This window comes from Danio rerio, chromosome 6 (assembly GCF_049306965.1).
Source record: "Danio rerio strain Tuebingen ecotype United States chromosome 6, GRCz12tu, whole genome shotgun sequence".
Taxonomy (NCBI): Eukaryota; Metazoa; Chordata; class Actinopteri; order Cypriniformes; family Danionidae; genus Danio; species Danio rerio.
The window spans coordinates 33,470,630-33,497,734 of NC_133181.1; the positions used below are offsets into that span (position 1 = coordinate 33,470,630).

At 35.5% G+C, this 27,105-nt stretch overlaps 1 protein-coding gene across 12 annotated transcripts in view; it reads right to left on the reverse strand.

Annotated features, from left to right (window-relative positions):
• pde4ba (phosphodiesterase 4B, cAMP-specific a) overlaps positions 1-27,105 on the reverse strand; it is a 331,706-nt gene that overhangs the window by 104,172 nt on the left and 200,429 nt on the right. The window contains exon 1 of one of the 12 annotated variants that reach the window (XM_068221994.2): positions 22,836-24,063. The exons of the other annotated variants lie outside the window; for them this stretch is intronic. Coding sequence (XP_068078095.1) covers positions 22,836-22,927 — 92 coding nt within the window. The 5' untranslated portion in view covers positions 22,928-24,063. Of the gene's footprint in view, positions 1-22,835; positions 24,064-27,105 lie in introns of those variants that run through there. 12 annotated transcript variants of the gene reach the window in all.

A 27,105-nucleotide genomic window follows, 5' to 3' on the forward strand; every position in this document is an offset into this window, starting at 1 on the left:
GCATCAAAAGTGGCTGATCTGTTCAGCGAAATATTTGACGTGTCACAGCATATTTAACGACTAAACCGATATAACAAAAAAAATCTCCACTGTGCTGAGCGAAAGAGCTTACTGAACAGCGCATCATCGATGACGCAAGCGTGCCCAGGCCTGAATGCAATGTGACTGCAGGCTGTCTGGGGAAACAGGTGGGGGGACAAGTGTGCTTCGGCCCGGTTCAAGACAACTGTACATAGTGTGAGTATGCCCTAAATCATTAAAAATCCCATAGCACTTCTTGTAAAGTGTAGGGGTGTAACCCCGGTGTCCTGGCCAAATTCCCTTTGGGTCCTTACCCATCATGGCCTCCCAATTACCCCCATTTACCAAATTGGCTCTATCAGTGTCTCTTTACTCCACCTCTAGCTGGTGTGTGGTGAGCACACAGGTGCCGTTGTCCTGTGGCTGCTGTCGCATCATCCATGTGGATGCTGCACACTGGTGGTGGTGTGGAGAGACCCCCCTCATGACTGTGAAGCGCTTTGGGTGTATGGCCACACACAATATTTGCGCTATATAAATACACATTATATTACACACCATTTTTAGAAACGTTCAGAAATCAAGTTTTTTAAAATTCATTCATTCATTTATTTTCTTTTCGGCTTAGTCCCTTTATTATGTCGCCAACTTATCCAGCATATGTTTTACGCAGCGGATGCCCTTCCAGCTGCAACCCATCTCTGGGAAACATCCACACACACACTCATACACCACGGACAATTTAGCCTACCCAATTCATCTGTACCGCATGTCTTTGGACTTTGGGGGAAACCGAAGCACCTGGAAGAAACCCACACAAACACGGGGAGAACATACCAACTCCACACAGAAATGCAAATTGGCCCAGCCAGGACTCGAACCAGTGACCTTCTTGCCCTGGGGCGACTGTGCTACCCATGCCACCCTTTTATAGTACATTATAATTATAATGCCTAAATTCATTAAAACAACTGTACTTTTAGTTGTCAGTGTTTCATTTATGTTATTTAGTTATTACTGTATATACAGTGTAGGATACAGTCTGTCAAAAAGTGAACATGGCTGCTCATGAAACCTGGGACGGAGCTCAAAAATTAGGAGTCGGAATGTTTGAACACATGAGAAGTTTCAACTTCTGTAGACACAAACAGAAGACATGGAGTGGGATTTTCAGAAGGGACATTACTCAAACTAATCTCTTTCTGAATGCTTTAAGTCGTCACTCCTTAGAAGAACTGTAAAAAGATTTCTGAACTGTAGTGACTATTTCACACATGTTCCAACAAGACATTAAAACCGACGTGCACACACACACTCCTAATATTTAAACTAGTGCTTTAATGTTCCAATACCCATACTTCAAAAAAGACACAAATAATAATAATAATAATAAAATAATAATATACAAACAGCCCAAACAAATTGTTGCAATAGTTAGTAAAATGTCAGTCCAGAGACTACATCAGCCAGCAAAAAAAAAGAATGCAAAGCAAACTCATACTATCCCTAAATGGACCATCAGAGACTGCAGACTTATCAACACTGTTCAGGACCAATCCATTGATGGGAACTATTCTTACAATAATACATACATTATACAACATTGATAGAGCAAAAAAATAAAATAAATTCATTGCACTTACTGCAATACACTGGACATCAGTAACCAAAACCTCAAAAAAACGCATCAATCGATCAAGTACAATGACAACTGACATCTGCACTTCACTCATGCATTTCTTTATTTCAACACTGCATATTTACACATAAATACTGTATTTTAAATTTGGATGTATGTATGAATGGATGGATAGATGGAAGATTGGATGGAGATAGATAGATAGATAGATAGATAGATAGATAGATAGATAGATAGATAGATAGATAGAAGGATAGATAGATAGATAGATAGATAGATAGATAGATAGATAGATAGATAGATAGATAGATAGATAGATAGATAGATAGATAGATAGATAGATAGATAGCCCAAATAAATGTATTAAAAATGTACTATATTCATAAATTATACACATTGTTCTGAATTCGAAGTTAACAAATTTAATTTTTTCTTTATGTGCCTCGGCTGGGTCAGTTGGCATTTCTGTGTGGAGTTTGCATGTTCTCTCCGTGTTCGCGTGGGTTTTCTCGAGGGGCTCCGGTTTCCCCCACAAGTCCAAAGAGATGTGGTACAGGTGAATTGGGTATGCTAAAATTGACTGTAGTAAATGAGTGTGTGAACGAGTGTGTGTGTTTCCCAGTGATGGGTTGTGGCTGTAAGGGCATTTGCTACGTAAAACATATGCTGGATAAGTTGGAGGTTCATTTCGCTGTGGGGACCCCAGATTAATAAAGGGATAAGCCGAAAAGAAAATGAATGAATGAATAGATTCCTTTCACTAAATTCCATTATATATATATATATATATATGTACTGTGTGTACTTGACTGTATACTGTATATAACAACGTCTGACATTTTTTCAAGAGGTCAGTGTGTGACGTTCAGTGGTTAATTCTCAGTGCTTTTCACAGGTCAGAGGTTATCAAAAGTAATCTCTGGTATGCAGTGTAACGCAGAACTGCACGAGCTTGCTTTTCTGGTCTTGTGTTTCACTCACATACATATGAATGGAAATGAAAAGAGTACTAATTATAGGCTGATAGGCTGTATTTCTATTTTAAGCAAGACACTGAAGGAGAAATAGTTTGGCTTATTTTGGGCTTTTGAGGAAATTTTTTATTGGTTTTTACAAACACTTTTAAGTGATTATTTTGTTAAATTTTAGTAATCTGTGCCTGTAGATTTAGATTACAAACACAATGCATATTTTCAAAACCTCAGCAAAAGTTACATACAGTTTTTCTCTTAGGGTTTAACCAAGCGATATTTTCATACAAGAATTTGCTTGATTATAAATAACATTTTATTCTACAGTTATGTTTTATTCTTAATATTTGTTTGCAATAATTGCCAAATTATTGGAAAAAAGATTCCTGAAGGGTGTCACGGTGGTGCAGTGAACACAAAAGAAAAGACAAAAGGAAAACTGTAACAGCTCACTTAGTATTTGTTTTTCTTACTATGGAAGTCAATGGTGGGCAGCACAGTGGCACAGTGGTAAGCGCTCTCACCTAACAGCAAGAAGGTTGCTGGTTCAAGCCCCGGCTGGGTCAGTTGGCATTTCTGTGTGGAGTTTGCATGTTCTCCCCGTTTTCGCATGTTCAACTGGTTGACACTGAGTGCCTGATCCAAAGACATGCGCTATAGAGGAATTGAGTAAGCTAAATTGTCCATAGTGTATGTGTGTGATTGAATGTGTATGGGTGTTTCCCAGTGATGGATTGCAGCTGGAAGGACATCAGACGCATAAAACGTCTGAGTTGCCGGTTGCCGGTTAATTCAGCAGTAGCAACCCCAGATCAATAAAGGGACTAAGCTGAAAAGAAAATAAATGAATAAATGAAGATTCCTGAAATCCCCTCTGTAAAAATATATACAACTTAGTGCAAATTTAATGAAATAAAGCCTTTTTTGCATTAAAGCATTAGGCTTACTTAGCCATGAAAAATGGAAACTAAAAAAAACACATTAAGGTAAACAGAATGAACTGTTAAAAGACAAAACACTCAAAAATGTGATTGAAAAGATGATAGAAAAGCAGAGGAAACACAGATGATGATGATGATGATTATGAGCAACAGAAAGACTGAGTCAAACAGCCTGCTGTGAATGTAGAGTGAGTCAGTGTAAAAGAACGTCACAACACTGCTTATCATAACCACACAATTAAGCATCATTCGTGACAATTCTTACAATGTAAACATATAAGGGTCTAACAGGTTCTTAATAAAATAAGAGTTTATACTTGTCACTTAGTAAACTATCCTGAAGAGCTGTGAACAAATAAGAAAGAACTATTATATACATGTATATATATATTTCATGTCAACAGCTCAATTTTAATCACAAAAAAGTTCCACTTAAATAATGCAAACAGACATAAGCAGTAACGGGTTTGTAGTGTGAAGGAAATTGGAATGTGGTGAAAATAAACAATGTAAGAACATGCCTTTCCTTACTTCAGACAGAAACACACTTTACTAACCACAAGATGGCAGCGTTTTATAAATAAAGGAAATCAATCCTTGCGAACAATTGAGCTGGAATCTGATGGAATCCTTTTCCTGCTTGATTTTTTCTTATGATTATGTGCGTAGAAGATAAGGGGCTAACTATTAATAAAAGTATAGTTCACAAAAAAAAAAAATAAAAAATCATGATTTTACTCACTACTCACACTGCAGTGTTTTTAGATCAAGATTAGTTTTTATCTTGTTTGAGTTTGTCTATCCTGTTGAACACAAAAGAAGATATTTTGAAAAAAAAAGGACACCTGTAACTACTGACTTCCGTAGTAGGAAAAACAAATACCATGGAATTCAATAGCCACAGTTTTTAGCTTTCTTCAGAATATATTATATATACGATAACATTTTCAGTTTTGGTAAATGGTTCATTTTAATGAGTTAATCAATCATCAATAAACAAGTAAAAAAAAATACTACTACTAAATAAATAAATAAATTAATAACTGAATAACTGAATAAAATATGTAAATATATATATATATATATATATATATATATATATATATATATATATATATATATATATATATATATATATATATATATTATTTATAAAATTAAGACCGTTGACATACATAAAATTCTTACCTTGACACATTAAACATTTCTCACATATTATTTAAAGAAGAATATGTTTGTTTGCACTTCTGCAGAGTATTAGTTGTTTTATTACCTCTGAAATTAAATTATTACTAAAAATAACAACAGACATCTATTAGATAACCCTCAGTGACTGAACAGCAGCAGGAGGCCAACTGACCAACTAACAGAGAACCAGAAGAGTCCATAATCACTGAAGAGGCAGATGTCAACCTAGACTGGGTTAGTTTGAGCTGTTACTTTTAGCTAACCTTCATATTAACACATTGATACTTGAGCAGCACTTAAGTCAAAGAAAGGCCAGCAGAAAAGCAGTTTCTGTCAGTTTAGTCATGGTTGCTTCTCTGAATGCGATGAGGTTGATTGGAGATTGACATTGTGGCTCACATATAAACTGATAACACATTACCCTAGATTAATTTTCACTTCAAGGATTCTACAGGAACTTTTGAAGAGAAATGTGAATTAGGGTGCCAAAAACAGTGAGATTTAAATGAAAAAAAAACTATTTATCTTCATACACACTAGCATCACATTTGTCAGCTGCACATCCATGATGCGAATCTCCCATTCCACCACATCCCAAAGATGCTCTTTTGGATTGAGTTCTGGTGACTGTGGAGATCATTTGAGTACAGTGAACTCATTGTCATGTTCAAGAAAATAGTGTGAGATTATTTGCGGTTTATGACATTGTGCAATATCCTGCTTGAAGTAGCCATCAGAAGATGGGTACACTGTGGTCCTATAGGGATGGACATGGTCAGCAACAATACTGAGGTAGGCTGTGGCATTGACACAATGCTCAATTGGTATTAATGAAACCAAAGTGTGCCAAGAAAAAATCCCCTACACCATAACATCACCACCAGCAGCCTGAGCCGTTGATGCAAGTCAGGATGAATCCATGCTTTCATGTTGTTGATGGCAAATTCTGATACTACCATTCGAAGGTCGCAGCAGAAATTGAGTAATCTTCTACTGTCCAATTTTGGTGAGCCTTTGCGAATTGTAACCTCAGTTTCCTGTTCTTAGCTGACAGGAGTGGCACCTTGTGTAGTCTTTTGCTGCTGTAGCCCATCTGCCTCAAGGTTCAATGTGTTGTGCATTCAGAGATGCTCTTCTGCCTACCTCAGTTGGAACCAGTCTGGCCAATCTCCTCTGACTTTTGCCATCAACAAGGCATTTGCGCCCACAGAACTGCCACTCACTGGAAATTTTCTCTTTTTTTAAACCATTCCCTTTAAACACTAGAAATGTCTGTGTGTGAAAAACCCAGTAAATCAGCAGTTTCTAAAATACTTAGACCAGCCCATCTAGCATCAAAACCATGCCATGTTCAAAGTGACTTAAATCACCTTTATTCCCCCTTCTGATGCTTAGTTTGGGCTGCAGCAGATCGTCTTGACCATGTCTGCATGCCTAAATGCACTGATTTGCTGCCATGAGATCGGCTGATTAGAAATTTGCGTTATCGAACAGTCTGATAGGTGTACCTATTAAAGTGGCCAGTGTGTGTATTTGTTAGTTCATTTTTAGTTCACCGCAAAAAATGATAAATGAATGCTGGTAATTCACTCATCCCCAGACCATCTAAGTGGTGCAAGTGCATTTTTAAATCATTAAATATTAATGTAATATTAAGTGCAAGGGAACAGCTGCAGACACTGTCAGAGTCAAACACATATACAGTACAGTTGAAATCAGAATTATTACGACCCCCCACACCCCTTTTTTCCCCCCCAATTTCTGTTTAACGGAGAGCAGATTTTTATTCAACAAATTTCTAAACATAATAGTTTAATTAACTAATTTATAATAACTGATTTATTTTATCTTGGTTATGATGACAGCAAATAACAGTTCACAACATATATTTCAAAATACTTTTATACAGCTTAAAGAGACATTTAAAGGCTTAACTAGGTTAATTAGGTTAACTAAGCAGAATAGGGTAATTAGGCAAGTTATTGTATAATGATGGTTTGATCGCTATATTTTGAGAAATAAATATTTTATGAAATCAAAAATAGCTTAAAGGGGCTACTGATTTTGACCTTACAATGTTTTTTTGTTTGTTTTTTTTAAACAGCTTTTATTCTAGCCGAAATAAAACAAATAAAACTTTATCCAGAAGAAAAAATATTACTAGACATACTGTGAAAATTTCCTTGCTCTGTTAAACATCATTTGGGAAGTATTTAAAAAATTAAAAAAATTCAAAGGAAGGCTAATTTCAACTGTATAGTTAAAACAAAATGGATACCATTGACCCCTGAAGGTCATTGAGAGTTTATGAAGTGAAACTATCGGTCTGTGCAAAAAAAAAAAAAGCTAAACTTTATTGTAATGAATCTAAAGCCTCAGCAAATCACAGCTCTAAACTGCAACCAAATGGTCACTTTTGCAATGCTTTTCCCCTGCTGGTGCATCTAAAACAACTGATTGCCATTCTCAAGCATGTGAGAAACATGTGAATGAAATAACATTATTCGTTAACCACACACCATATGAACCGTTTACTGTAACAATCCAAATTGTATAAATTTTTTAATTTACGTCTGCAATAAACTTCAAGTGTGGATCAAATAAAAGAAAAATAATATCAGGCCAATACAGTTCCTTTTTAAGTTTGTTCGAGGAGTCTGAAACAGCTTGCCAAAGTAAAGTTTTCAGAAAAGATCACCCCAGCTATGGCTGGTCAAGTAAACTAAAAAGGCATCTGTGGATGAAAGTTCAAAGCAATGTTGTCCTGCATCATTTCACAGCAAAGGTTAAAATAAGCTTTGCTGTTCTGTTCAGCTGTACATCTTGTTCCATTTGCCGTACTTCATTTATAAAACACAGCAAATACAGAACAAGTCCAGTTTTAGTTTGCAGTCAAACAGAATGTTTACATGTCCTGTAAATCAGATTAGATAAGGTTTAAACCACCTCTGCAATCTGGATGTATATCTGGATTGGGCCTATTCATTTCAATAGACAAAGTTCATATTCAGATGAGGCTACTATAGTCTAAATGAAAGTGGATTAGTTATGTCTATGTAAATCCAGCTATCGTCTCAAACTGTCTTGCTGGCCCTGAATCATTGCATAAAATCACAAACCTGTCACTCAGTGGAAATACTTCAATGATTCATCATGAGACACACTCACTCTCTCGCCTCTAATCAAAGTGCACAGACCTCTGTTTACCTGCTCTGTCTAATTCAATCTAACGAGTTCAATAGGAACTTCATGCTTCTCTTTGATTCCATGCACAGATGAGATGTTCCCTGACAGGTGTGAGACAGAGGACACCCAAGGAGAGAGAGTGAGAGAGAGAGAAAGAAAGAGAGAGACAGTTAAAGGGACAGCGCACACATAAAGAACAATTCTGCCATCATTCATGCTGTACTCATCCTAATGCTTACGTGTAAGACTTTCTTTCTTCTTTGGAACACAAGATATGACGTTCTGAAACATGTTGATAATTTAACAGTTCCAGTATTTGACAAAATAATACAACAGAAATCCAGTGGGAGTCCAAAAGTTTCGATTACCAACATTGTTCAATTATAATATCTGTTGTATTCCAATTACATAAAGGTTTGGAGTAACATTTCACAGGAGATTCTGCTGAACAAAAAAGAAGTTGGAATTTTGGAAACTTGCAACCCAGGTTCATTATTGATAGGCACCCCTGTATACATTACTGGACAGTGCAAAAAACGTCCCATGAACTACACTTTTTTTTGCAGTGTTTGTTTTCGCAAATTCACCAGAGGCCACTGTGTACACTTTCTTAATTTTCTCTCGGGAGTGCCATTTGTGCCTGTTGTTCTTGTGTACATCCACCAGAGGCCTCTGTCTACTGACTGACTGAGCCTGGTTTCTCACAATGTTTTTATTTCCTTCACTTTCGTCAATTGGTGAAGTTTGTTCCTCTCCCCTGTCACAACTGGCTTGCATGGTTTGGAACTTGTGGAGCTGTGCATCTATGGATTTTCTCTTTGATGTTTGGACTTTTGAAAAATGTAAACTTTGCTACAATTAAACCAAAAAAAAATAATAATAATAATATTAAACTGAACTGATCTAAACGGAAATTCAACTCTGAAAACTGAACTGACAAAGTTTCAATTTACTAGAACTTCTATGTTTAGCTGCTTTGATACAATCTGCATTGTAAATGCGCCATAGAAATAAACATGAGTTGAATTGAATTGAATTGAATTGACTGAACAACTGAACAATCCCCTACATTTCTCCACACATGTATACATGGGTACATTTTTACAATGAGCCTGTGTTGCAACCATAGCTACTGATAGACATAGTAGGAAATTTAACAGTTTCTACATTCCTTAAAATATGTTTCTTTGTGTTCAAAAAAGGAGAAAAAAAATGAAAACAGGTTTTAAATAATCGTATAAAGTGAATATTTTTTATAAACACGTCGGAATGTATTTTTTGTACATCACTTGTTCATCCACAATATCATCATCTGAAACAAATGTTGGAAATCCTAAAAGATTCACAGAAACTTTGACTAAATTCTGTGGTCTTTGATCACTGGTTTGGCGATGTTTGAGTATGTCCTCGCTGCAGCCTGTGGCATGATGACATACTACAGGGGTGTCAAACTGTGCAGCAGCCCTGCACAGTTTGGTTCCAACACCGCTCCAACACATTTAAGCTTCGGTCACACTGCACTTTTCTCCTCATAGACATCCATTCATACGCACACAAATGCGTCAGGCCAGAAACGCAAGCTCGTGCGACAAGTTTCGCAGTTCGCTGCATTGGAAAGTTCAAGCTTGGTGAACTCTGACCAAGCGGCAACCTCACACTCTCCCTCGTTAAGGAAATACAGAAGTAACTGAAACTGCAATTCATTGAAATTCCAGTCCTGGCTCCATAGAGCAATTTGTATTGACGCCCACAGTTAAAATGGCCAATTTTACAGCAGAAAAAAGGTGCTTACACTCTGGTACAAAAAAAATTATTTTGGTGCAAATAGCTAATATTACCCTTCATGACAACTGTAAGGGGGTGAATATTTTTATAACTCATCCGTTTCTTTTATATTAGGTTTTATTAAGTCTAAATAATTAAAGGCATGGCTACTTGACTAACAGCTAGGTCTCGCTGGTCGCCATCAGTTCACCTCAGCTGATTCCAGCTAATAAGCCACTGAACTTGGCATATACAATGTATTTTTGTTTTGTTTTATGTGGCTTTACACAGCCTTTTGGAATTATTATTTGTATGTAATTTGTGTTTTTCTCTTGTAGAAAAACATCATAAGAGCAATGTTTGGTGTCTCAATGTATTACAACATTGTTTTTAAAAGTCTAAACACTTTATTGATATAGTATACAACCAAGCACATGTGATCAGAACACAAATGAGTCGCAGGTAATGAAGTATTATGCATTTTTCTCAAAGAAAAGTCTGTCTAAGCAAAATACCAGCATGTATCTATAGCTCTGCTTATGCTCTGCCTCTTTGCCCTTGTTTGGTATCCCCCAGTCGCTTCAATGACGCACGAACAAAATGGCAGTTGGCCTCGCCTACTGGTAGCTTTTTTTAGGTTCTTCAGAAACCTGTAGGTGCCATCATGGATAATACGTCCATATATTTTACAAACTATGACTCTGACGTACAAAATCGAATCACATGATTATGTGAGACCAATCGAAGATCAAAACATGACCTCTTTCTGGACAGAAACATGGACCAATCGCTCGCTTTTTTTAATGTCTAACCATTTTGTTTAATCCCGCCCCTTTTTGCAGTGCCTTACAACAGAATTTTGCAAGCACAAACTCTAGTGTGACCCCAGCAACACCTGTAGATTTCAAACAAGCCTAAATTACTTAATTAGTTTGATCAGGTGTGTTTAATCAGGGTTAGAAACTCAACTGTGCAGAGCTGTGGCTCTCCAGGAACTGAGTTTGACACCTGTGACGTACTGGATCAGGTCCAATATTTAGTGGATTGTGTATGCATGACCGGTTGTTGCTAGAAATGAGAATTATTTATATTAACTATTGAGATTACCCATTACATTGTGTGTAAACCATAAACCCAACCCTCACTCACAGTTATTAATTTCTATCTCAACACTTAACCAAATCATCACAGTAACATGTGTATTACACTTTCAACTACTTTAGGAATTCGACATGATGGTGTATGCCATCATTCTACATACCGCAGCGAGGACACCTTGGCATGCTCACCGACAGCATATTACTGGCAGATGCGAATATTTTTTCCCTCCAATAACATTCTTGGAGTGTCAAGACAATTTCAGACATTTTCCTCCAATGTGATTCTCTTACAACGTCCGTTAAACTAAAAACCAATAAGAGTGCTGAACCTGACGATGCAATCAGCATAACAACTTAAAACCACCTTAGGAGAATGTTAAAACTACATTTTTTATGTCAATATCAAGGGATGTTATGAGTAAAACTAAAGCTACATATTGTTTATGTTTGCTGTGAGTAATCATTTTAGAGAGCGGGTTACTGCATGTGTCATGGACTGATGACATCAAATTCAAGATGAGTCTTGAGTGTCCCCCGATACATCTTTATGGTGATTCAGTCTGACATTATGACAACTGAGATCTTCTACTGTGAAATGGAGATCACATTTGTACAGTCTGACAAGCTACAATTATAAATGAACATTAAAAATTACATGGTTTAAGCCAAACTTAAGATAAAACAAAAGTCATAAAGGCTTTAAGAAGACGTAAAAGGTGAGAAAAGAGAGAACTGATAGGAATGAGTGTGAGAGAGCAAGACTAAAAGGCAGTAAGGGGTGATTCTAACCAGAAGGGCGAATGCAGAGAAAGTGAATGGTTGTAGGCAAAAGGGCCCAAGTCCCACTGTCAAGCCAGCTATCTGAAAGCCCAGCGGATCCAATCTACACGCTTTCACCACTCACTCTGTACAAGCTTATCTGACTGGCAAAAACACAGGATAGCACTTAAGTTGCAGCTACCTGCATAATAGCCTGCTGATCATGAAAATGACACATAACTGCATCTTATTTTCATGGGTAATGCAGCCCTATCAGGTGTCTACTGCTTAATGCGTAATGCATTCCATAATTGAGCAAATAGACTGTATTAAAGCACTGGGATCAGTTCAATCTGTAATGCAGTCGATTTCAAATCTCACTTAGGTTAGAGGTGAGATGGGGAAGTGGAGATATAGACTTGTGGAGCTGTGAATTACATTCCAGGTCCATTTCAAAAAGTGGCTGAACCGGAAATGAGAATGTTTCGAACCATGGTGAGTTCATTGAAATGTTTAGTTTCAGTATGACTAAGGCAGTCAAGATTATACCTTTCACATGCTTCTTATGAAGTATAGTACAACAAAATGTTATTTTAATTTTCAATTTCTAAATATTTATTATTAATTACATTTTAAAGTATTTTTTAATTAAAAATATTAATTTAACAATTAAATTAATAATATATTGTAATATATTGTAACATATGGCATGTTATGTTTTATTACTTTATTATATATCTTATTTATATTAAAATCTGAAAAACAATATTCATAGCTAAATGATTTTTGCCTACCCAACAACTAACAAATAATTTCAATTCAATTCATCTTTATTTCTATAGTGCTTTTACAATGTAGATCCATGTCTACATCACTGTCAAAGCAGCTTCACATAGAAGATTATAGTGAATTGAAACAGTGTCCGTTCAGTTTTCAAAGTTTTATTGGATAAACCCTACTATTCCATGAGTGAATGCATATTCTGTGCTTCTGAATGGCTGTATTTAAATTTCTGTCATGTTTCCTTAGGTGCAAACAGCTAAATTGTTTATCACTGCAAATCTCGTCACGTAGCATGTTGTTAGGACATGTAGTTACAATGTAACTTGCACGCCTAATGTTTACATTCCTAATATTTATATTCTTTGCTAATTAAAAACCACCTGTGGAACTGAATCTGCGACTCATTTTGGAGTCTGCTACTGTCCACCAGAAGTCTAATTTCGGTCACGAAAGCATGCTTTTTAGAGCCTTTCTGACTGAATGAAGGAAGTATGCGATTTTCCATCAAGGCAACCCAGGGTGCTGAAATATAATTGGCTAAACTGGCATTGTGCGGGTTAAATGACCAAAACAAAGACAGTGTTTCGGCACGAAAAAAAAACATTTTCAAAGCAAAATATTTGACTTCAGCATTGTTTTTCAGATAAACAAGAATGCTCACTTGGCATGTTTCTTAAATATCTGCAAATATATTAAAGTATTTCTATGCTTTAGAAGAGTCAAAAACTTACATGCAGCACTTTAAAGTAGTTTACAGTTTGTCCACAACTCTTTGCAGTATAGAAATTAAAAATCATATTAATATAAATCCACTATATCTTTATTTCTATTTCAAATGCAGGGTTCCACAAAATTCCTTCTTGTTGTCCCACATAAATTGAGTAAGTTTACTCAATAGGTTTTTTCACATAAGCTTCTAAACTCAAAAAACTAAGCAAGTTAGTTATTTACAGTCCCACAAGATACTCAGACCATCGCTGGTTTCAAGGTGTGTTGTATATACTATAACAATAAAACAGAATTTTTCCATAGCACATGCTTGTATTACAGTGTTGGAGGGGTCATGTTGGACATGATATGCGCTGAGCAGAGTATTCCATGACCCTGTCACAAAGCATGCTGTAAACTGATCCTCAACGCAGGCATGACAGCTGCCTGTGTGTGCTCGTGTGGAGCTTCCCAGATGAACCCTGAAACAAAGCTTTGTTCATCTAATCCTGTCAATCACAATGCAAGCATGTTTAAGCGGTGGTTTATCTCACTCCACTATCTCACTGACAACACTTCAACAACTCAGAGGTTATTTACGTCATTGTGTTTTGTATTGTAGTTTCCTCTCCACCGTAAACATTCAAAGTTTTCTTGCACATTACTTTGTAAACTGGCTTTGCAGTCATCTCTAAGATATATGCTATGCAAAACAGAAAAACTAAACTGAATTTCCACAAAAAAGCATTTTAGGTGCACATCTAAAAAGTCTTTTATAACTTAAGATCCATTCATACCAAGGAAATAACTACAATAATTAAGAGAGAGAGTTCTAAAATTGCTCTAAATGTAAATGGATTACCACCATTGTAACAGAAAGTCCTGAGGTAAAATGTCATTGTTACCCCTAGAAGGGTCTGGGTTCATTCTACGTGAGTTATGACACCTGGGGCCAGCGAGTCTGACAGTGAAAGTCACTCGATGACACCTTATCTACCAAGATGCTGGTTAGAACCAGCCTGTCCCATATCAAAGACTTTCCATAGAAAAAAAACATCCATCCTGGCTTGGACCCACTCACACAAAGACACACACTATTGAAATGAAGTCATAGAAATCTTACAATTCAGCCCAAAGTACATGTAATGTGTTTGTAACCTATGTGCTCTTTTACTTAATTTCTTTCTCAATTCTATCTCAATTCTTAATCCAACCGGTATATGCCTTTTTTTAAAAACATTAGACAAGCTAAGAATGCATGAATTATATTTTATGTATTTCTTAAAGTGTCATTCATCTCCATGCATAATTCTACAGTTCATGATCTAGGACACAGGATGATAACTTTTATGCTGGGTGTATTTTCAAACCATGAGTTAAAGTTTTGTCTATCTGTCTTGGGATGGTACAGACCAGCGAGGAGGAATAAAGGAAGTTTACCGTGCAATTTTTCCTCTCTCTCCATTCGTCAGTCAAGAGAGACTGGGAGTTACCTTACCAATACCTTTAAATATCTGTTACACCCACACATAATCACATAAGGTCACCAACACAAAGGATGGACCGTTTCTGTACCTCGTGACTCACTTGAGTCCGCATTTCTTATTTTTTCTGCAAATTATATCTGTTTGTTTGCGCTGTGTATATCCTCCGATAAGCGCAGCAAACTCTTAAACAAAAAAAAAAACTCTTAAAATACTTAATCTTCCAAGCATCGGAGAAAACTCAACACGAAAGAAAAAAGACCCACTAAACTAGTATTTAGTTATGACTTAGTGTTACGACTGAAGTTTATTTATTTGTTTATTATTGCGGATTGTACTCTTTTTCTTTTGTCCCACCTCCTTGCTGTTTTTCTGTTGTCTTATAGGCTCCCACGCCAGCGTGATTCCCTGCTCTGATTGGCTGCTGGTCTACGAGGCCTGTTTATAAGGGAGCTTCCGGCAGGGATCGGGGAGCTCATTTCTGCTGCGTTCGGTGTTGCGAGTGGAGCTCCTGGGTTTCCCTCACCCCCTTCGGCCGACGATCAAACACCAACCAACTTTGTATTGATGACCATGCTTGAATATTTTTTTGAGAGTTTGAGCGTGTAGGGGTGACCTGCCTATTTATTTGATTACTTTTGACTTTGTTTATGTTAGGGAGTAAGGTAAGATTCTTGTATTTTTATTTAAATAGTAATAGGTAATTTAGGGGATTTATTTTATAGATTCTTTTGTTTGTTATTTTGGCCTGTGGTCACCCTGACGAAATGCTCATTTATATAAACCCTATTTTTCTATAATAAATATCTTCATATATAATCTCAATTAAGTGTGTGAGTTTGGTTGTCGACCGAAGGGAATCTTTTGCTTTAAGTTTTGTTTAGTTTGGGAAATCCACCACCCCAACACATTTGTTTTTTTTCTTCGTTTATTATGCCCTTTTGTTTCCCCTAGACTTGGGGCGTAATACTTAGTCATGCGTTTATGCTGTGCCCTTTTAAGGTGTTTATATACTTGGTGGTTCTTAATAGCTGTGTGGGACTTAGTTAGATTTGCCTTTTTTTATCAAACCTCTCTATTTTCCACGCAATTCTGTTCTTTTGTTTTCAATAAATCATGATAAAGTCACATTGGATTGTTTTTTTTTTGCCTCACAGAAAAGGTCACTCTAATAGTAAAAAGCCTGCCAGCTTATTAAGTTTAATAAAACTTCTAAACTATTCATCTACTTCACTAGAAGTAGCTAAAATTGCCTTTCTAAGTAAATAAATAATTACAAGCATAACAACTGCACAGACAAGCGGACAAAGTCATTGTTATATTTATTTTGTTGAATTAACTATAAGGCGACGCAGAGGCGCAGTAGGTAATGCTGTCGCCTCACAGCAAGAAGGTCGCTGGTTCGAACCTCGGCTCAGTTGGTGTTTCTGTGTGGAGTTTGCATGTTTTCCCTGCGTTCGCGTGGGTTTCCTCCAGGTGCTCCGGTTTCCCCCACAGTCCAAAGACATGCAGTACAGATGAATTGGTCAGGCTAAATTGTCCGTAGTGTATGAGTGTGTGCGTGTTTCTGTAGTGTATGAGTGTGTGTGCGTGTGTGTGTGTGCGTGTGTGTTTGTGTGTGTATGTTTCCCAGAGGTGGGTTGTGGCTAGAAGGGCATCCGCTGCGTAAAAACGTGCTGGTTAAGTTTGCGGTTCATTCCGCTGTGGCGAACCTGGATTAATAAAGGGACTTAGCCGAATTAATTAATTAACTATAAGTTAATTCTGAATATTCATAATTAATAATAACTTGTAATTACGGGGCATTAATATTCATAAATTTAGCTAATTTCGCTAAACCATCTAAAAAATAACAGATAACATCTAAAAAGATTTCTTTATCTTATTAAAGAAAAAAGCATTGACAAACGTCATTTAAACTGCCAGATCTCAAAACTTTCAAAACATACTGCTTGTATGTTACCATCTGATGGTGTGAAAACTATAGTTGTCATTCTTGGTGTGAACCTATTTTAAACCGCACACACTTCGGTCAAATCAGTAGTTTACAAAAAGCCACTTCCCTCTTACAAGAAAAGTACACATTACCTGACAAACCCCTATATAGGACAATTATTCACAATGATTACTACCTTAAAGGTAAATACTGTATTTCACCCACAACTTTAAATTTGCTCACTCTTCACTGGTTTAAAACTAATTTTGAGTTTCTTTCTTATGCTAAAATTAAAAATATTTAAAAAAAAATGTCTTCTTTGGTGATTTAAAAAAAAAAATATGGCTACCATCACTTTGAGATAAAAAATAAATAAATACAGGTTAAAAAATACATCAATTAGAAACAAAACAAAGTTAGAGAGACTGAAAAAAAAAACACTGCATAAGTTGTTGATACAAGCAGCTTACCATGACCTATAGTTACAGTATGTTTTATAGTTAAGCTTCCTGTGGCTGGAATGAAAATAGTGACAATGTCGTATTGCATGTGCCATCATCATGAAATCGACAGTCTATTCAAGGTAGCCATTTTATCAGTCTGTGTTTTGTTAGTATTGCAATCATGATTGTTTCACTAGTATAGATTGTTGCTTTACCAATCCAAAGGGCTGGACAGTACATCAATATCAATATTAAGGCTGGGCAGTATGATCAAAATGGTATTTTATTATATGAGAACATGCAGTTCATGGTCACGTTATCTTTCAAAATATAGTTGTTTTATAAAGGAAGTTATTCTAGAAAATGTACAAATAATCTTTATACAGTATAAAAAAATAAGCTTAAAGAATATATTTAATGTAATATGACTGTAGGTGAAAAACTAGTTCCATTTAATGTCACATTTCAAAGTTTTTTGAGGACAGACCTTATTATATAAACATTTCTCAAGTAATATTTTCTCACAGCTATATAACATATCCCATGTAACAGGAAAATAAAAATTAAATATGGAAAATATAAACATGTAAAAACACTTTAAGCAACTATCAAACTGTTTTTCCCTTAAAAATAAAAATTATAAAGAATTATAATCCTTGTATAAATATTGAAACTAAGTGATCACTTCTTGTTGAAATTATAAAGCAATTGGCAAAATATATCTCAGCTTTATGCATGTTGGATGTGATTTGGCCAATTAATATATTGTATATCATGATGGATTTTTTTTCCAATTATGGTGATATTAAACAAATCTCAAATATTTCAATATACATTTTAGCATTTTGATGTGGACAGATGCGTTCATGCAGCATGTTTTTTTTTCTTAATCATACATATACTTTAATACAAATTCAGATTTTGCCAATTTACTGAATAAAACAGGAAAACATGAAATAACTCAACACTAACTTGCCCTGTCTATATATTTTCCTTTTCAGACATATATTGCCAAATAATGGTCTGGGGCATGCTTTCTATAGATGACTTATATCTTTAATTATTTCCTATTATTATCTGAAATTACCTTTTACTAATGAAAATGTGCCTCTTTGTTTCATTTCCCCCTCATATTTGTTTTGCTTTGTTATTGTTTTTCTTTCCAAATTATTTTTTAATACAATTGTGTTGTATCATATTGTCATATTTTTGTTACTTAATGAATTATTGTTTTAAGAACGAATCAAAAATTAGCCTTTATCCATTTATTTGTATTTAATTTATTTGTTGTTTGTATTTAATTAGTTGTTGATACCACTCACTTCTTGTTATTTCAGGCTACAAGAATACTCAGTCTATGTTATAGTTTAGGTCTAAAGGTTTGTGTGTATTTCTGGTTTATTTATGCTTATTTCCTATTTCCTGCTTGCATGAATACTAAACAGAAATAAAAGGCAAACAAGTTATGTGCACTGTGTTTACCTGTAAAATATTAAATGATTTTATATGAGGAGGTTTCATAGACTTGACAAATTCATTTTTTTCCTGACTTTTGTACAGATATGGGCATTCTTTTGAAACACTTTTCATAACAATATCAGAATTATACTTCATCAACTGAAATCATGAAAAATACTGTGATTTAATTGGCCATATTGTCTATCCCCACCTACCTAGCTACACAAATCCTACATTTAACTCAGTAAGATAGTAGAGACACTTTTAGTAAACACATTTTAGTAAAGGTTTCAATGGGTTGTATTTCATAAAAGTGGCAACCGCACAAATTAATAGAGTGTCTTCTAATACAATAAGGTCCTATGAAACATGACGACTGGCCTGTGCAAAAACTGAACGCGATTTACAACATTATCCCATTTTATCCACAGCCTTGGCAAAAGTCCCTGAGTGAATTCACAACAGTCTGGAGCACAAGCTTCCTGTCGCATGATGATGGTTGTCGCACATGAGCTGACACTGTTTGTTCAAAACTATCTGAAGGTTGTAGCAACCAGGATAAGCTCAAGTCCCATTTTGATGAGCAAAAACGATGCACATGTCCTCCCTTTTTGGTGTAAACAAATATAGTGTCAGCTCATACTTCATTATTCAACAAGTGGCTTGTGCTCCAGACTGTTGTGAATGTGTGAACATTTCTGTTTTTTTTTTTGTTTTTGAGTGAACTAAACCTTTAAGCATTTTATTTTACAAGACTATGTGCATATACACTTGCAAAAAAATCCAGAAGTACTGTACATATTAATTTCTCTGTATGCCAAAGAGAAAGAAAAAAAGAGTATATTTCTATATTATACTGCATATATTTAAAAAAAATAAGCCGTAAATCAACTACAAACTGAATCTATTCAAGTTCTGCAGCTCTTTCATTGAGGCTGAATATCAATGAAATAGAACGATGAAAGTATGTTAACAGTGAATGGGAGAGAGCAGCAAAAGGTCACACCCTTCAAGAGCAAAAGAGCTGACTCTCACTCTTTTCTCAACTCATTTTAAGCCACACTGGAGAAAAATCCTTTCATGCCATCGTTCCAAGTCTCCCCAGCATGAACTAAATTAAACCTCACCCACCTTGATTTCAGTTTACAGCCACTTTCGACTTGTAGGCTAGCATGTGGGCTTTCAAAGTCCTTAAAAGCCTCCAATAAAAGGAACGGATAACCTTTAATCTGTGACCACAAGTGTAAGAGACCATTTTTACCATTATCCACCCTTGCAACTATGGGTCCAGACCACAAAAATTTTCAGGTAACACTTTACTTGAAAGGGGTGTTCATGAGACTGTGATGAAACCTTTATAATCATGACATAATAAACCTTTATAAGGCCTTATGACATTCATGTTTATGACAGATTTTTGACAGAAGTTATGTTGTCTTGACTTTTGACAAAGACTCTTGCTACATCCCAATTTGCATACTTTCCATCCTAATAGAATAAGTAGTGTTATTTAGTGTCATTTGCCCAGTTGTGTCATTTTAAATCCAAAGATGGCATTGTTTGAGATTTCTTTATTACAACTTGACATAAACGAATACCTCATAAACAGTCTTTGCCTTTGGTATGACAAGTGGTGTAAAGTAACAAATTACAAATACTCCAACTACTGTAATTGAGTAGTTTTTTTTTCAGGAATTAAAATGTAGTTTTAAAAATGTGTACTTTTACTTTCCCCTGAGTACATTTTTAGTTTTGTATCAGTACTTTTACTCCACTACTTTCCCTTAACCTGCAGTCAATACTTAAATTTTTCTTGTCCATTGGGGATAAAAAAATTGGTTCTGTGATTCCTGTCCAATCAAACCATAATGAACTACCTCAAGACATAGGCGACTTATAATTGCAGCAAACTGTTTGAAAGCATCAAAAGTTTCCAAGAAGATGTCCAAAATCTTTACACTTTTCTGCATCTTGCTTATATACACTATGAACAGCAGCTACGCTAATTATTCTCTTTATTCTCTATTTTCACCTGGGGATACTCATCCCGAGGTTCTCAGATTATGCGGAGTCACTGATTGGATCCAAGACCAGCGACGAGATGATCCCAAGGTTTCCATATCCGGGACCAGGCCATATCCTGAGCTGCTGCTGCGCTGATGGTCATGGAAGTGGAGAACATGAGACTGATTCCAGCGACGCTCCAGGGACAGATGAGTCTTCGCTGAGGCCATCTTCCAGCCCACCGCGGTGACTGAAGCTCTGCACAAGACTTTTGGCCAGCGGAGAAATTAAAATGGTCGTGCCGAACTGAGTCTGGTTCTCTCAAGGTTTTTTTTCTTCACTCCCATCAGGTGAAGTTTTTTTTTCCCTCTCCGCTGTCGCCACTGGCTCGCATGGTTCAGGATTGGTAGAGCTACGCATCGATGAATTTGCTCTTCAGTGTTTGAACTCTCAGTAATGATTAAATCACACTGAACTGAGCTAAACTGAACTAAACTGAACTTAAACACTAAAAACTGAACTACACTGTTCCAGTTACTATGACCATTTATGTGAAGCTGCTTTGACACAATCTACATTGTAAAAGCGCTATAAAAATAAAGCTGAATTGAATTGAATTGACCCAGAGACTGTTTAGATGCATGTCACTGATGAGAAGATGACGGATGCTTACTGTATGATGACCAAAATGGCTTTAAACACAAGATGTAAACATGATGTCAGAATGACGTTGTATTTCAATTTTGTGGGGACATTTGATTTTATTTGGAGATGAAAATTGTGTTGACATCACTACCCAACCTAAAATCAACCAAATATCAACGTGTAATGATGTTACAGTTTGACATTGTGTGGACGTTACCACTATTACGTCTATCAGATGTTGGATTTTGGTTGCCATACCTGATGAATAAATGTCAGTATTTGACATCAATATGACATTAGTTAAGGATGTCACATCGTTATGATTTGGTCACTTTCCAACACAACCTAAAATCCACCAAATACCAATGTCATTTGAATTCATTATTGGACATCAACATAACATTGTTCTTACACGCTGGCAACTTGAATTTTGGTCACAAACCTAAATCTAACCTAATATTATCGTCTTATGATGTTATGTGCTTGCTGGGCATAAACTAAATGCACTACAGAATGTTACGTTTGCACACATTCACAAATGACATGTAAATGCAACAGCTTTTTACAGCGTAATACTGACAAATTTTAAGGACTTCTGAAAGGTTTCCTTTTAACTCATACTTTGAGTAGTTTTTACAACAGATACTTTTACTCTACTTACACTACATTTTAGGCAAGTAATGTTACTTTTACTTAAGTATGATTTTTCACCACTGGTCATAACAACTCGACAATACCAAGGCAACAAAACCTGTCAGTTACTACATCTCAATTCGCCTACTTATACTACATAATACTTTTTATACGACATTATACTACATATGATAATATAAAATAGAATAATAATTATGTCCTGAACTGTAGTACTTTGAAAAGAGTTTCCCAGATGGTCTACTGTTTCCTGTAAAAATGCGAAGTGAAGAACTGTACATAATACATTGCACATTAGATGTGAATTCGATTAGAACAACAAACACAGGTAAAAAGTGTTAACAAACTACAAACATGGCAGATCCGTGAGGCCGACTGTCAAGTAGAGAGGCTTAGGTAAAGATGTTTGAATGATTTAATTAATTTATAACCTAACTTTATATATTTCTTCATGTTATATTATTGCAACATCAATGTGACCTGTTATTAAGACATGTTTAGCCATAAAAATCTGAATGCATAATTATGCCAACACCTTTCTCTGCATAAAAATGGCAGATTATTGCACTGCTGTATCCCCAGTATGTTAGAAAATTAAATTTAAAAAGAAACATGGATGATGTGTTGAGAGGGCATGTAACTAAGCAACATAACGGTCCATTAATGAGGAAGTAGCATGTTCTAAATCTTGCATACTCTCATGTTACACACAAGTATACACCTTTTCTTCACAAAAAAGTACATACTTTTAGGATGTAGTATATGAATTGGGATGCAACAACTAACAGGTTCTGTTGCCCTGGTAAAGTTGTTATAACAAAGGCAAAGACAAGTTATGATGTACTTATTTATGTCAAGTCGTCATAACAAAGCAATTTCAAGCAATGCTATCTTAGCATTTAAAATTAGAAAACTGAGCAAATGACACTTAAGGTTGTCATTAGCATGCATACTGTAAACTCTCCTTCGTATTTATGACACGTGTAACTCAAAAAAGACATTATAAAGGTGTCATAACAGTCTTATGAATACCACCTTCAAGTTAAGTGTCACTAAAGTTTCATCTGATGTTAAAATATGTTACGCAAGCTAAGTCACTTAATCCAAACAGGTGGCTATTGTGGTTACAACCTTACTCCAACATTCATGCTTACCAGACCCAAGAGTGTCGACGGTACGAGTAACTGCCCAGCCTCAGACACGACTTTAGAAAGCTCTTATTTTCCGACAGATCCAAATCCATCATATTTAAATTCCCAACAGATTCAAGAGTCGTCCGGGGGAAGCTCTTTGAACTCTAAACTCATCTTTGCAGCATTCAGAAACGCTGAAGGGAGTCAGGGCAGCCGAGAGAGGGTTACTGTATCTGTTAGCGGGAGTCTCTGGTTGCATTGTCAGTCGGTCACGCTTCTACCTCCTCGGGGGGTCGAGTATCATAGGTCCGCTCACACCTGGCAGAAAGCGTGTCTCTTCAGTTTATCGCAGCTCTTTACTTTCTGAAACAGGAAGACGGTGGCCTCTGCTCGGCGGTAAACAAGAAGATCCGGAGTGAGGGGGAAATCACACACACTCAATAAGTCTGTTTCAGGTCGCAGTAAAGAGAGACAGAAGACATGTGCCTATATTTCTTGCACAGTTTAAACATTAATCTGATGGATTTGATCAACAAGTTGACTGTACGCATGGTAACAGTTGAGAAAATGGAAAGCAGACGCTCAGATGATCTCTGTGGTGATGACAGTCTCCCAGGATTTATGCTTTATCCAAAATCCATTATAGTTGTGCTGTATCTTTCTGTCCTAAAGAAGAGAGATTAGAAGATGATCCCTTTATTTTGTCTCTCTCTCTCTCTCTCTCTCTCTCTTGCTCTCGCTCTCTTTGTCTAACCTTGACTGGCTATTTCACTTCTATATTTAGGCACTATTTCCTTGAGGTTATTTCGATTAAGATAAGCCTCAAGAATATGCCCACTTTTACACTGTTACTTTTTTGCTATTATATGCGTCACAAGATGTATTATGATCTTAATTTTCAAAAATAACCTGTGTTATAAAATAATCTTTGATTGATACATAGTAATGGTGAAGATTTTTATTCACCCAAAAGTTTGATTCTGTGTTCGTGGAGAGAAGTTCATTTTTCGTTGGACTAAGAATAATAGTAAAACATATATTTTAGTGTAAATATATCAGCCATTTTTACAAAATATTTTTTTTTTCTAGCTACAGTACCATTACGTGACTGTTTCAGAGTCACATTTACCTCAGCTAATTTAGTTTGTTCACAATCTAGATGGCCCAGTTCAATCATGAACAAGATGTCCTAGTTCATTCAGGTAGTTTATGAATGAGGACAAAAGCGAAAAAGACTGTCACTTAAGATTTACTCAAAAACACTAATAGAACCAACAAACACAAGTTTCATGATAAAAATATATAAATGCCTATTTAAAAAGTATTATGAGCAATTCCAGCATTATATATGTGACATTTGCAGTAAAACCTCAAAACATAAATTCACATAGAAAGTATGTTAACATTATATTGAACATCTATTCACATTTTCCTTAACAACTAACCACAGAGTTTTGGAATCAGAAATACATTAATCTGTAAACACTTATATATTTTAAATGAGGAAAAAATGAACATGCGTTGTGGATGTGGCCAAAAAAGTCTGCAAGTTTACAGTAAACAACATACTTTGTAGAAATTTTATGAATTAAACTGCACAACCCAAAAGAAACAATGCTTATTAAAAAACGATAAGAGTTTGCTCTCTATAGAACAAAAATGATTGGCTTTATATTATTATTTTACATTTATTTTGCATTTATGAGGAAAAAATTCATCATGGATGTGACATATTGTATATGAAATTGCGACTTGTGTGACTTTGCAAAATCAAATATAATTGTTTGAAAACATTGACATGAGACATTTTAGAGTATTTTAACCAATCCAGGTTCATTCTGAAAACGTACTGCTAAATACATTTCTAAATAGCTCCAAATACGTAAAAGGAGCTATGTTTTTTGCGGTTTTTGTTTTCACAAATCCACCAGAGGCCACTGTGTATGCTTTTTAAAATCTCAAATTTCTCTCGCGTGTGCCATTCGTGCCTGCTGTTTTCATGTAAATCCACCAGAGGCTGCTGTCGACTGACTGACTGACTGACTGAACAATCGACTGACCCACCCTCCTTTTTCCCTAAATTTAACCAATAGTCTTTTCAAAAGTACCGATTGACCCGATTTACTTTTGGCAACATAATTTGCGATCTCCATAAATGTACATAGGGGTATGCTTTCAGAATGAGCCAATGTAGATTTTAACAGTACTGTAAAACACAAGCCTACACAACAAAAACTTGCTAATTTGTTGCAAAGTTTATATTTTTTCATGGCAGGGTTTACATTTGCATGGAATTGCTCTTATATTATCTATATTTTATTTCAGAAGTTTACCCACACAAAAACCATATACACATACAATACATATACATGTACACCATAAACCATTTACCATATACAAATATAGCCATGACCTTTTGAATAGACAGTGAATTAAAATAACTCACAAGCTGTCAATCTGGAGGACAGCTGAAAAAATGAACGCACATTCCAAACGTGTTTGACATAGGAGTAAAACTAATAGGTCAAATAGTGAAAGGATATAAGATGAATTAAGTGTATGGAAGTGCAAACAATTGCTGATTCAACTAGCAGGAATGATCAGTATCTCTGAACTTGACCAGAGATCACTTTAAAGGAGAAACGGCAGAAGGTCAACGGAGTAAAGCCGCATCTGTCAATCATATCTGAAGCTATGTCATGGATACCAGCGCTAACACAGATACTGAGAGATTTGAGACTCAAAATAGCTTAAACAGCTAACTGAATTTCCAAACAAACAAAAACAAATGTGAAAGTGACCAGACATGGTCATTCTTGGCAGGTTTGTTGTGAGTGAACTCATGTGTGATTGTTCTGCTAGGGGTGTTTATTTGAATAACTGTGAAAGCTGCCATCTGAACCTTGAATGCACACCAAACAAGTGAACCAAGAGTCCTGAAAATAAGAGTTTAGGGTCATTTGGAAACAAACTGGTGGGATTCAACTGAAATAAGAGCACAATGTAGACTAAAGGCATATAAACAAACCAAAAACAGAATATAGTGTCATAAGATGCAAACATAAAAGTACTCTCTGTGCAGTAAAGAAACTTGTTTTATTTCGATTATCTCTGGATTCAAAGAAGAATGGGTGTCAACATGTTTATCATCAGGTTAAAAGTACAAATATTATTTATACAAATATGATGACACTGATAAAATCCAGTACTAACACTTTATGTCACTCTATACTAGATGGCAGTATTGCACCTTAATGCTGATGACCACGTAAGAAAGAAAAGAAAAGAGGAAGTCTGCAGGAAGTACTGATCAACAGTTAAAAGTTTCTTTTCTATTGTTTTGTACATTTGTGGTTACACAGTCTTTCCACCTCCCTATACTAATATTTTGAATGTGATTAAAATATAAGTATAAAAATATTAAAAATAAAATAATAAAAACATGTATGTGATTTCTAGCATTATAATCGTTCTTCATGTTATTAAATTGTTATGGACCCATCAATAATATCAACTAAATTATGATTATCATAGTTAAAATCTGATATTGTGACAGCCCTAGTTGACATGAAATGAAGATCTTTAGATTGAACTGTGTTGTGTGTTGATTATGTTTGTTGCATTTTTAAAGGATGAATGCATAACTGGTTGACACTGATTATTAATCACTGAAAAATTGAATGTCATACATGTTTGTTGCTTGGATGCCTGGAGAATTGAAAATAACTTTTTCTTTTATTGGCAAAAACAAGAATACAAACTTTCTACTTTCAAATTTTCTAGTTGTTTCCATAAGCAAGCTTAAGTAACCCAATCAATACTTGCGATGAATTAAATACATTTTTCACAGTTCATTTTAAAGTCTGTTAGTTTGTTTTTTAATCAGTTTGATCTCTGAACAGTTTTTAAATATCTTTCTGTTTCATAAGTCTAACTTAAAATAAATCATGAATTTTTACAACGCAGCCTCATTGTAAATATGGGCATTTTTGCACATTATTATTATTATTTTTTTTTTTTTGTGTGTGCATTTTTGCTAATTTTACTTCGGCATACATTTGACTGCAGTTTTTAGGTAAATTAAGTCCAGTGAACTTAACTTCAGTAAAGCATGATTTCAGGAAAAAAGCAATGTAAAATCAAGGTAAAACTACACGGTCAATCCGTACTTTTCTCTTATGTTTGCTTTTGAAAACACGTTGGTTGATTATAGGGAAAAGTTTAGTCAGTACAAGAAGGATTTGTATCTGAAACTCATAACAAAATGCACATGTATTTCAGATTTGCAAAA